Source organism: Silurus meridionalis, chromosome 23, assembly GCF_014805685.1.
Source record: "Silurus meridionalis isolate SWU-2019-XX chromosome 23, ASM1480568v1, whole genome shotgun sequence".
Taxonomy (NCBI): Eukaryota; Metazoa; Chordata; class Actinopteri; order Siluriformes; family Siluridae; genus Silurus; species Silurus meridionalis.
In genome coordinates, this window is record NC_060906.1 from 20656521 (window position 1) to 20670356 (window position 13836).

Sequence of the window (13836 nt, forward strand, 5' to 3'; positions counted from 1 at the left end):
ATACATCATTTTTCATTCTGTATAATTTTATGTCACATTCTATTACATTTGCCAGCAATTTACTTTATTTTTTACTTCAGTCTGCATTTTCTATATGGGTTTTGATTTAAAACCAAGGCAATGAAGCATTAAAAATGTTGAAAAATGTTAAAAACCCTCAACCATAACCCTTTTTTAAACATCTGGCAACTTCAGAGGTTATTTACATAATCTGAATGGAAAACCTAAAAATTGGCTTAAGTAACTGTGAAATTGAGCTCTAAATACAAGTACATTTCCGCATGTAAATACTGACGTACTTTTAGACGTAAATTCTGAAGACGGCCCAAAGAGATTTCACGAAACCGCAAGACTGACTATGACCTATAGCTTGTTAACATTACATTGTACACAATGATGCACAAAACCAGAATCTTCTCATATCTCTCTTTTTTTCTCAATTCTCCTTTTTTAACAGGCAAGATCCCGTACTTTCAGTGTGTGCTAGTAGGTGGAAAAGCCAGCCAATATCCATTGCGTCCGTTAACTCCTGCTACGACTCCTGCTATTAACCCGGCCATGATGAGAGCCATGATGGAGCAGAGAGCCAACGTTCTTGAGCAGAAAGCCCGGCCAGCAGGGCAGTAACTCCGAAAGCCTGAATTGTATGAAATTCTAAGCTGCTGAAGCTCTCACACTGCTGCTAGTCTCTTGATCAAGCTCTGACTTAATTCTAACTACGACCTAAACACCTGAGAGACTTATTATTATTATTACTATTATTATTTAAAGTATTCTTGTCTTATGGGTTTTAAAGCCAATAAACTATTCCTTTATAAATAGACGTAACAGTTTAAACCATGGATGATGGTAAAGAAAGGATTGATGACATGACAAGAGCAGTGTTTACAAGACAGAAACACACATGCATTCAGAATGACATCATGTATACATATTGCATGTAATATTTAACATTTAGGGCTGAGTTTCTATAAAATATCACAACGAAGGCTTATTCAATCTATCAGTCCAAACGATTTTAGATTTTGGGAAACTAGCTCAATGTGTTTACATTTGCAGATGTTTTGAAGAAACCTTTTATAAAACTCAACATAGAGGACATTACAGAGAATATTCAACATTTATGACTCAAGTAGTTGCTTTGTAAACATGTATTGACTTATTTATTAAACCACGCATTTACAGTATACAGTAATGTATTAGAGAGGCAAAGTATATTTGTTATTGCTTTAACAAAGAAAAATATTTAAAGATATACACAGGATGATTTTATCTTTATTGCTAAAGGCCATTTCCTTTATGTCACCGTAATATGATCAGGTCAAGAGTTCCTGTAACGACATTCACATTACTGGCAGTAATATTTCTGTAAGGCAATATAGATTGGACAAAGCCCTTAGTAAAATCAGATTAGACAGACATTCATAGGTTTTAGCACCATAATGTCTCAACTTGTTTTTCATTTCATTTCAAATCAGCATATCAATTCAGAAACAACTCTCGATTACTCAGATAATTCACTGAAAATTATGTGGGAAGGGTCCGTGTAGGTTGCGTTCATTCGCTTTTATGTTTTGAAAAAACATTTCAATATAAATCTTCATTATAAAATAATACACTATAAATATGTACTTTAATAGAAGATGTGTGCAGTGTAGTGATCAGCATAAGGGAGAATTTGTCTTACATTATTTTATAAAAGGTGTTTAAAAAGGTAGACATTAAACAATGTTGACCAATATATGATAGACAATTTAAAACACAGTGGTCTGGTGTTGGCACATTGTTTCCATGAGTACTGTCACACTCCTAGAACATCTTCCATCATGTGTGAGGGAAAGAAAACATCTATAGGAGTGGATTGACTTTTCTTTAGCATGTCAGGTCAGAAACAACTCTCGGTCCATGTATGTTGCGTTCATTCGTTTGTATGTTTTGAAAAAAAAAAAAAAAAAAATATATATATATATATATATATATATATATATATATATATATATATATATATATATATATATATATATATATATATATATATATATATATATAAAATAAACTAGGTTTTTTTTTTTTTTTTAAGAATTTAAAATAATTAAAAAATACGCCTCATTAATAGTTCCTTGCCATTTCATTTTTTGACTTGGAGTTATCCAGGTGTGTGGGACTCTTAAACAAATCATTAGTGAAAAAAATAACTGACCATCCATCATATACATCGTATATAATTTATTAGTGGCTTCACCCTGAGAAGTCCATGTAGATCACTACATGCTTCTCAAGAGCAACAAAAGTCAGATTTCTATTACAATATTATGCCATGCACAACATGTTCACTCATTGCAGAACAACCCCCGCCCCTGTATCACACCTGCCCCACCATACCTTATGTTCTACTAGATTGTCTGTAAACCCGGTTGGTTATTTATCAATACTTTATATATTTTAGTCATATGCATATAATTTATTATGCAAATGTGCAAATGACTCCAGAATAGATATTTATTACTTAAAAAAAAAAAACTTTTACTTGAAGGTTTGTTACCTGTTTAGTTCTAGGATTGTAAGATTGGAAATATTCGATCATATTTGGCAATGTGAGATTTTGATTAATACACTATACTCATTGCATGAATATCAAACATGGAAAATGAATAATTAAGCCGTTTTTCTCTTTTTAGTGTGTGCTTGGATTAAAAAAAAAATTTCCAATTTCCTTTTTTTTCTGCTTTTAATATTAAATCCAAAAAAGGCATAATTTCTTTTATTTATTTTCTTCAAGTTTTTTTTATTTCATTTGTTTTAAATAAATGAATAAACACAACATTTACACGGACACATAAGAGGATTACAATTCTGATCGATCCTGATTGATCAACTCTTAGAAATCTTTATATGTATGTTATTTGCATTGTCTTTATTGAAAATTTGCCAATACTTCCTGTATTGTACGCAGCCTGACTCCTTTCTCATTCTTCTCATCTGCAAATGGGCTTGTCAGCTGGTCACGTTTTAATGTGGTAGCGTAACGCAGGCATTTTCGAAAATGCCCATGTATTCGCAGTATTTTACCATGTGATCTTACCATTCGGAAGCCTGTTTGTGATTACGAAACAAGATGTTTCATGAATCTAATATGTTGTTTTATGCTGTTGAAAGCACAAACAAAATAGTTTTACGGTATACATTAGCTTGCTTATTATTATGCATTGAATAAATACCTCTGAGCAATTAAAAAGGCACCTAGGACTTTAAAGTATTAAAGTCGCTATAAATAACAATTATTACTTCATTAATGCACTATGCTGATAGGATTCATAGAAATGATCTTTTTTTTATAAAATAATATACTAGTAATATATCATTTAAAAGATGTATGCAGTTTAGTGATCAGCATGAGGGAGAATTTGTCTTACAATATTTCATAAAAGGTGTTTCAAAAGGTAGACATTAACCAATATTGACCAATATATGCTGACAATTTAAAACACAGTGGTCTGGTGTTGGCACATTGTTTCCATTAGTACTGTCACACTTCTAGATCATCTATAGGAGTGGGTTGACTTGATTTTCTTTATTGTCTTATTCATAAATCTTGGGTCAGTGAACTGAAAATATCAGCTTGCATGTCAAAGGCGTTTTGATATTTATGTTCATGTGGACGAACCGGAAAGGAACAAAAAGCCGTAATAGTGTGCAAGCTGTATGACTTCATATGGGCGCTAATGTAAGATGTAAATGTTAATGGAGATTTCAGTAATGACCGAGCTGCCGTGTGCCGTAGCAGCACGACCGGGAGGAGGAAAGTAGGCCACAGAAATTATCACGATGGTGTGTGCCAGTTTTTTTTTCTTCTTCTAAGCTCTCTGGATGATGGCTGAGCTTTAGGAATTCCAGCCATGTTTCTCTGAAATGTCACTGATGAGGTTTTTAGGTAAATGATTTAAGAGTTCTGTACTATTTTAATTTGTTAATGTTCTTTGATTGTATTTTTGTTTTTAATTTGTTTAGATGGTACATAGTGAGCAATGCTATCATTAATTAGCTAAGAGATACTCAAAATTTCATGAAGCAGGAATAGTATTTGAATATTGCTGCTTTTTTTGCATGATATTTATTTTGCTGTAGATTCATCTATTCTACAGTCTATCTATCTATCTATCTATCTATCTATCTATCTATCTATCTATCTATCTATCTATCTATCTATCTAACTATCTATCTATCCATCCATCCATCCATCCATCCATCCATCTATCCATCCATCCATCCATCCATCCATCCATCCATCCATCCATCCAGTTGTCACATTTTGGATTGATGTGTCAATACCAGAAGTCACAGTTTCTCTTCTGTTTTTCTATGATTTTCATTCTTTTTTTTTTATTTTCTTTTTGGTTGTGAATATATTAAGGAGAACTCGGATTTGCTTGAATGGTTTCAAATATGGGCTGATTACATTGTCAAGGCTGGTCTATTAAAATGCGATGTCATACAGAAAAAATGACTTAAAAGCATTGAGAGTTTCAGATGAGTCACTTATTTGGTCATGCTCATTCTAAGCAATGTAAAGAGAGCTGTGAGGTTTGGTTGCAATTAAATGTATAAATAAAGAAAAAAGAATTGTTTGTAATTATTGTTTTTCTACGTTGGAAATATAAGAATGTAATATAGTTCATTTTGATGTGATTATAAATAGTATTTATATTGATGATCATAAGTATGTTAATTAATTAGAAAATTTGAGCTATAAAATGTTGGAAAAACATTTTTAAAAATATTCCTTGCAGCCTGATAAATTTCAATATATGTATGTTATATGTATCAGTAATATGCCGTGCATTTCTAGGCCTTCAGTGGTGTTATTTCTATTATTATGACCCCATGGCAGAAACCATATATCATCTCTAAAATAAGCTTCAATATTTACCTTATAAAATGTTCAATGCCAGAAATTAATCAAACTTTTCACATGTATCTGTATGATATTACTGTACACATTGAACTACTACCACAGGATTCCTGTCAATAATGAACACAGGTGTTCCAGCAAACTCTTCTGTGTGAATATAAAATATGAAGTGCATATTACGTATATACTCCACTCTAAACTTCTTAAGAAGGTTTAATCACTTTATATGTGACTCAATTGCCATTTATCTGATCAGCACTCTGAAGTCAGCATTTAAATTCAGTGTTGCTTTCCACATTTTCTCCCGAGCACTTCTCAGCTGTTGTTTTGCCTCCTTTTTGGAGCCCATCACTTTATTTTAACTCGATTAAACATGCTCAATTACTGAGCAGAAAAGGAAGCAGATGATCTTAATTTGAGTCAGTGCAGCTCTGATTTCCTTCACGCCTGCCAAACTGAGCCCGTATCCACTGAAAGTGGAGTTAAATCAGTGATCTATTTTTGAGAATGAATTCTCTATGGCTTTAAGCTAAAATAAACATAATCTTCGCTGAGGTGACTTTGGTCCTTTTGTGAGCAGCACAATCAGGACACATCCACGAATGTGGATATGTGGGTCAACATTAGGGATTGAATTAGATACAGAATAGAGAAGTGAAATAATTATTAGATGAAGCACCTGGGATAAGTGTCTGGGATGTAGGAAAGGTAGATTCAACAGCTACCGGTTTTATTATTTGGTGTGGATGTATAAATGTAAAGTTTAATTCAATTCAATTAATTTTTATCTGTATAGCGCCTTTAAGAATGAACATTGTCTCAAAGCAGCTTTACACAGATAATGTGGTGATAAAATTGAATAATATGTTCTTAGTGTATGTTTGTCCCTGATGAGCGAGTCAGTGGCGACTGTGGCGAGGAAAAACTCCCCGAGATGGCATAAGGAAGAAACCTTGAGAGGAACCAGACTCAAGAGGGAACCACATCCTCATCTCGGTTGCACCGAATGTTTATTTATTACAGATAAACAATGACACAGGGTACAGTGATGGTACAGAAGCAAACTGTAGTCCTGAGTCAATGTAGCAGACTGTTGACAAAAAAAGAAGATGCTGTAAACATGTTATAATAATCCAAATCCAAATTCAACCACCTGCTGCACTACTCACATCAGCTAAGTGGGGTTCTGGGTAACAGTATAACGTTTTTTCATTGTTGTTGGAGGTGAAGAAAACAACATCTCTGCTTATCACTGCCACTTATGATAAAACTATGCATTAGTCAAAGCCATAAACTGTATTTATAAACTGTTACATTAACCTAGTTCCTCTCAAGGTTTCTTCCTCATAACATCTCTGGGAGTTTTTAACTACTTAAATTTATGGCAGTTAAAACTTAAGTAGTTAAAAACTCCCTGAGATGGTATGAGGAAGAAACCTTGAGAAGAACTAGGTTAATGTAACAGTTTATAATTACAGTGCATTTTAATTCATAGTTTTATCATAAGTGGCAGTGATAAGCAGAGATGTTCCTCCTCAAGCATCAGAAATATAGGAATACCCCTTTCTTTCCTAAGAAACTTTTATTCTCTCAGTTATTATTTTATCCTAGCAGTTTGTGTGTGGGTTTTTTAGCAACCTCCCTTCGCTGGGTCCAGTTCAAAGGCAGCGAAAGCTGCAATGAATCAGGCAATGACCACCAGACTTACTTACGTACAAAAGTGCTTTGAGTCTCTAGTAAATAAATAAATCTACACTGGTACACCAGATTACAAACTTAATGTAAATATAACTCTTGAATTCTACAAACCTGAAAAGTGCTAATTTAAGTGTTTCAGGAAGAGGTAGGTCTTCAGTCGTTGTTTGAAGATAGTCAGGGACTCTGCTGTATGGACATCTAGGGGAAGTTTATTCCAACACCTTGGTGCCAGAACAGAGAAGAGCTTAGAAGTGTACTTACCTCTCATTCTGAGAGAAGGAGGTACCAGTCGAACAGTGCTGAAGGATCTCAGACAGCGTGGTGCAGTGCGAGATGTGATGAGGTCACTGAGGTAAGATGGTGCTGGTCCATTTTTGGCCTTGTAGGCAAGCATCAGTGTTTTAAATCTGATACGTGCAGCTACTGGAAGCCAGTAAATGGAGTGCAGCAGTGGTGTGGTGTGGAAAGATTATCCCACATTATTAAAGCACAAAAATGAAAACCTATGTTGCCTCAGTTCAGGAAATTACAAGTTGAATAATGTCTTTTGAGCGAAGATTATAACATCAGGTTTTACAAAAGTAAAGAAAGACTAAACAGTGGGTAGCAAGCCACATATAGATTTATAAATAAAACAGTACCAGTGTAGTCCCAGAAGTGGCAGTTTATCCTTAGCATAAAGAGACCAGTGTTGCCTTTTATAGTCACATCCAGTAAATGTAAGACATAAAGAAAAGGCCATCTATCTTTTTAAATATTGCACTACAGAATGCAATGTCACCATATTCAAGTACAGGTAACAGAGGTACCAAAGGTTGGAGGTACCAAATACTTTGTATACATAATCGAAATGTTTAAAAAACCCACAAGATTCATTATATTCTGTATTATTTTTGTAATATAGTAATACAAGCACTGCTCAATAAATCTATAAGTATCTGAATGCAAATATTATTGTTATATAGGTTACTATTCAAAATGTTATCACTGTTTTTGTAAATAAGTGTAGAATTTATTTGTAAAAGCAAAAAACAAAAAAATTAATCTGTGAAAATCAGAATCTAACAAAGGGCACTGGGCAAAAAACCTTGAAAACTAAGAACACTGCTGATAGCCATGATAAAACATCACTAGTACAAGATCAACAGGCAACAAACGACAAATTCTACATGACGAATTAGAACTTATACTGTATTGAGGTGCTCATTAAAAATAAACAGAAAATACACCGATCAGGCATTATGACATTTTAACATTATGAATGGTGAAGTGAATGACACTGATTATCTCTTCATCATGGCTTTGTACCGATTAGCCAGGCAGAGAGACTGAGCTGGGAAGGATGTGCTGCATATGAGAGCAATAAAGGATGGAGATGGAAATGTGTTGACTAGTGAGGAGAGTGTGTTGAGAAGATAGAGGAAGTATTTTGAGAAGCTAATGAATAAGGAAAATGAGAGAGAGAAAAGGGTGGAATGAGGTGGAGATGGTATTCATAAAGAGGAAGTGAGAGCAGCGATTAAGGGGATGAAGAGTGAAAAGTCGGTTGGACCAGATGACATCCCGGTAGAAGCATGGAGATGTTTAGGAGAGATGGCAGTGGAGTTTTTAACCAGGTTGTTCTGGAGGTTTTGGAAGGTGAGAGGATGACTGAGGAACGGAGAAGGAGTGTGCTGGTACAGATATTTAGGAATAAGTGAGATGTGCAGACCTGCAGTAACTATGGGGGAATTAAGTTGATCAGTCACACCATGAAGTTATTGGAAAGAGTAGTGGAAGCCATACTGAGAAAAGAGGTGACCATCTGTCACAATTTGGCCCATCTCATACTCACAGGTGCTATGATGAAGAGATTCTTCTTCTTCTTTTTTCGGCTGCTCTCTTTAGGGGTTGCAACAGCGGATCATCCGTTTCATACCCGCCTGTCCACACTTACATATACCTTTCTATCACAAATCACTCCTGCTATCACTCTTCTCCACCCACTCCACCCTGCCTGCACTCTTTTCTTTACTTCCCTAACACACTCTCCATTACTTTGCACTGTTAACCTTTACCACCTCTTCTCCCTGCAACCGCACCACACCACTGCCCTCCCTTTCATTCACACACATGTACTCTGTCTTAATTCTACTGACTTTCATTCCCCTTCTCTCCAGCACATATATCCACCTTTCCAGGCTCTTCTTAACCTGCTTCCTACTCTCACCACAAATCACAATATCATCCGCAAACATCGTAGTTCACAGAGACTCCTGTCTGACCTCCGTCAACCTGTCCATCACCACTGCAAACAGGAGAGGGCTCAGAGCCAATCCTTGATGCAGTCCCACCTCTACCTTAATCCAATCTGTTGTTCCTACTGCATACTTCACTGCTGTCACACTGTCCTCATACATGTCAATTACAGTGAGGAAAATAAGTATTTGAACACCCTGCTATTTTGCAAGTTCTCCCACTTAGAAATCATGGAGGGGTCTGAAATTGTCATCGTAGGTGCATGTCCACTGTGAGAGACATAATCTAAAAAAAAAATCCAGAAATTACAATATATGATTTTTAAACTATTTATTTGTATGATACAGCTGCAAATAAGTATTTGAACACCTGTCTATCAGCTAGAATTCTGTCCCTTAAAATGTCCACCTCCACTACATTTATTATTCTAAATTAGATGCACCTGTTTGAGGTCGTTAGCTGCATAAAGATACCTGTCCACCCCTACAATCAGTAAGAATCCAACTACTAACATGGCCAAGACCAAAGAGCTGTCCAAAGACACAAGAGAGCCAAAATTGTACACCTCCACAAGGCTGGAAAGGGCTACAGGGAAATTGCCAAGCAGCTTGGTGAAAAAAGGTCCACTGTTGAAGCAATCATTAGAAAATGGAAGAAGCTAAACATGACTGTCAATCTGCCTCGGACTCGGGCTCCATGCAAGATCTCACCTCGTGGGGTCTCAATGATCCTAAGGAAGGTGAGAAATCAGCCCAGAACTACACGGGAGGAGCTAGTCAATGACCTGAAAAGAGCTGGGACCACCGTTTCCAAGGTTACTGTTGGTAATACACTAAGATGTCATGGTTTGAAATCATGCATGGCACGGAAGGTTCCCCTGCTTAAACCAGCACATGTCCAGGCACGTCTTAAGTTTGCCAATGACCATTTGGATGATCCAGAGGAGTCATGGGAGAAAGTCATGTGGTCAGATGAGACCAAAATAGATCTTTTGGGTCATAATTCCAATAAACGTGTTTGGAGGAAGAAGAATGATGAGTACCATCCCAAGAACACCATCCCTACTGTGAAGCATGGGGGTGGTAGCATCATGCTTTGGGGGTGTTTTTCTGCACATGGGACAGGGCGACTGCACTGTATTAAGGAGAGGATGACCGGGGCCCTGTATTGCAAGATTTTGAGGAACAACCTCCTTCCCTCAGTTACAGCATTGAAGATGGGTCGAGGCTGGGTCTTCCAACATGACAATGACCCGAAGCACACAGCCAGGATAACCAAGGAGTGGCTCTGTAAGAAGCATATCAAGGTTCTGGCGTGGCCTAGCCAGTCTCCAGACCTAAACCCAATAGAGAATCTTTGGAGGGAACTCCGTGTTTCTCAGTGACAGGCCAGAAACCTGACTGATCTAGAGAAGATCTGTGTGGAGGAGTGGGCCAAAATCCCTCCTGCAGTGTGTGCAAACCTGGTGAAAAACTACAGGAAACGTTTGACCTCTGTAATTGCAAACAAAGGCTACTGTACCAAATATTAACATTGACTTTCTCAGGTGTTCAAATACTTATTTGCAGCTGTATCATACAAATAAATAGTTTTAAAAAATCATACATTGTGATTTCTGGATTTTTTTTTTTAGATTATGTCTCTCACAGTGGACATGCACCTACGATGACAATTTCAGACCCCTTCATGATTTCTAAGTGGGAGAACTTGCAAAATAGCAGCGTGTTCAAATACTTATTTTTCTCACTGTATTTGCCATATACAAGTGTGTGCCTCCAACTGTGTGCTAATCGTTTGTGTAAGAACCATATACAGCTGGATAAGCCCGGCATCCAGAAACAGAAAATATGTGATTATTGAAAGTGAAATAAATAATAATTAGCAAGCAGGTGACTAATAATGTATGTACCATGCTCCTTTATGTTAGGATTGTTAGGAAAAAGTATGAGTCACCATTGCAGTGCTGCAGTATTCAAAGCACTTCCAGCAGACGAGCCTTCTTCAAACCAGCCTTTCTGCTTCCGTGCCACTTCAGATTGTCTGTTTTTATAATTCATACAACGTGGGAGCTGCTGGTTTGAGTTGACGCCGTAACTGTGACTACTGAATTAGCTTTGCCATCTTGTTCTCTCGAGTAGACCCCTAAAGGCCCCGGAGATGAATGTAGTAGGCTTTCTGTTGGAAGATGATTCACTGATATCAAGCTGAGAGATAAGAGAGACCGTGCAGCACAGTAGGATGAAGAATACACTAGATTGTCTAGTGCAATACTGTGTTCCTGGTAGAAAGCAGGAACCAGTTTGCATGTTTAAAGTCACATGACATACTGCAGTGGCTGCAATACTAAATTATGTAGGAGAGCGGAGATTTACTGCAGCATGTGGCCTGTTGTATGCCCTAAGCATGAGTAGATGCAACAGAGGGTAACTAGGTAAGGGGGAAGGATTCTGCTTTAGACATATATTCCTAAATTAACCTTTCATCTGCAGCTTAATAATACAGATACACTATATGGAAAAAGTATTGGGACACCCGGTTTTTCCAGCCATATATGGTTCTTCTTTAAACTGTTACTACACTGTTAGAGGCACACAAATGTATGTATGCGGTAGCATTAAAATTTCCCTTCACTTCAACAAATACCAAACCCGTTCTAGCAGGACAATGCCCTGTGCGCAAAGCCAGCTTCATGAAGATATGATTTACATTGGTTTGGAGTGGATGATCTTGAATGACCTGCTTTAGCGCTTTGTCCTTCATTGCAGTTTTGCAGAAATAAATAAATTAATAATTTCAATTTTGCAATTAATTTTTACTTTCAATTAAAATGTCTGTCTCGAATGGGAGAAAAGAGGTAACAGTGGAAAAACTTAATATCATGAAGAAACCTTGATATAACCCAGACTCAAATCAGAATGAGATTTATCTTATTGATACAACTGAGTAGCTACAGGCTTAAGGGCCTCACTCAGGGGCCAACTTGGTGTGGCTGGGATTTGAATATATATATATACAGTATATAGTCATTTACACATTCTCTGTAAATCAGATGCTCGACACTCCCCACAATCATTGTAGAATCTAATTATCACTTCTTAATCTGGATTTTAATAATAAATATATCCACGCACAGTCAGATTCTGCTTATGAATCACCACCCACTGTATATATAAACTCTGGGATTGTGTAGAATGTCTCACAAATACTTGTGATGTTACACTAAAATAAACATGATGGAAAATGGTTGTCTGCTCAAAAGCTGTCCATACACTCAGTGAGACAGAAGTGATATCCATCTTGCAGCATAAACTAAGCGTGAGTTAGGACTTTCAGTAGAAAAGATATTTGAGGTTAATTCGAGCACTCCTGCTTATGACTCCAGTAAACACCGATCCGTCCCTAATAAGCAAAGGAAAGGAAGGTAGGAATAAATGATGGAATGAGGAAGAAACCATGAGAGGAACCAGACTCAAAAGGGAAACTCCTCCTCATCTGGGTGCCAGCGAATGTCTAGAATATTACAGAACTGTCTGGTGAAAAGTTGAAATTTGGGACCTTGATTGTGAAGGATTTCATGTAAATTCTAACCACATTTGGGCAAAATACTGCCAAATTTTCTCCAGCTACCATTGTGTCAAATTTGGGTTTAAATTGAAATTATGTTTATTCCCATTTTTCTCTCGTTTTTAAAAAATTGTCTAATTTCCATCAAATTTTCCTCGTAAAGTTTAAACAAAAGTTATTAAAGGAAATTTGAGATCCAAAACTCTATTCAATTCATTTTCATTTGTATAGCACTTTCAAAATGGTGTAATTTCATGGATCCAAAAATGGAATTCAGCTTCATTGTATAATAAAAAAAAAAATTCAATAATAATCATCATCATCATCATCATCATCATGATGCTGTTAATGATAAACTAAGAAGAACAAAAAAAGGATGGTATCATTACTCTGTCCATCCATTTCTTTATTATTCAGTAGAGCACACATATCCTCTCTCTCACTTTCTCCATCTCTTTCTTTCCATATTATTTGTATCAATCTACCTGTATCACTCTATCACTTCTATCTATTTTTCCATTGTACTAACAACACTCTCTCATCTATCTACATGTGTCACTCTCACACATCTAAATTTTCTAATATTGTCACCCGTAATTGTCTGTCAGTTTGCAGTTTTTTGCTCGTGATAATCCTTTCGCTGCATGTCGAAATACGCGTGGTTATACATTTGACAAATAAATCAAATCTGAATTTGACTTGAATCTTCCAGACAGCCACACACATGCACAACCACAACATCTTTAAAAATCGAAAAATGGGATCTTCATTGAGACGTGTCAGCAATTTATTGGTTGTTCTGTTCGTACTTCGGTTTCAGTTACATAACTTATGTCAGCATTTCTGTTTGTAACAACATATACACTTATTTGAAACACCCTTTTAAATCACAAGTGGTTTCCTTTCTAATATCATCAGCACACTGTATGGGGTCTTTCGGTATCATAATCATTGTCGTTATATATATATATATATATATATATATATATATATATATATATATATATATATATATATATATATATATATATACAATCACTGTGATATGCAAGATACAACTTAGAAGAGAAAAAAAAAAGCACAAGAAATACTGAATCAATTCCTACAGCAAGGTGAGCTTAGAAAAGCAGGAAACTATTCTTTGTTTCGGCGAGTAGGGGTTGCTTTGGTTGTAGTGGTAATACATTACTACATTACATTACTCACATGAGTGTGTGTAGAAAAACAAGGCTTGAAATGGAGAGAATTTCAGAAACATTCCCAGTGTTTATAAGATTTGTTAAAAAGCCAGCTGCTGTATAATGTATAAATAACACTTAAACCAATGTTCTGAGCATGATACTAGCACTAAAATCTTTGCAGCACCATATGAGAATCCATATCACATATTGACTTGACTTCCTTGGTACATTTATTGTATTTGGCAA

The 13836-nt window shown here is 36.1% G+C and overlaps 1 protein-coding gene across 1 annotated transcript in view; it reads left to right on the plus strand.

The window, feature by feature from the left end:
- LOC124376703 (FK506-binding protein 5-like) overlaps positions 1–1941 on the plus strand; it is a 33886-nt gene extending 31945 nt beyond the window's left edge. The window contains exon 20 of the mRNA XM_046835918.1: positions 458–1941. Within this exon, the coding sequence (XP_046691874.1) occupies positions 458–627 (170 nt within the window). The 3' untranslated portion in view covers positions 628–1941. The remainder of the gene's footprint in view (positions 1–457) is intronic.
- Positions 1942–13836: the final 11895 nt, after the last annotated feature.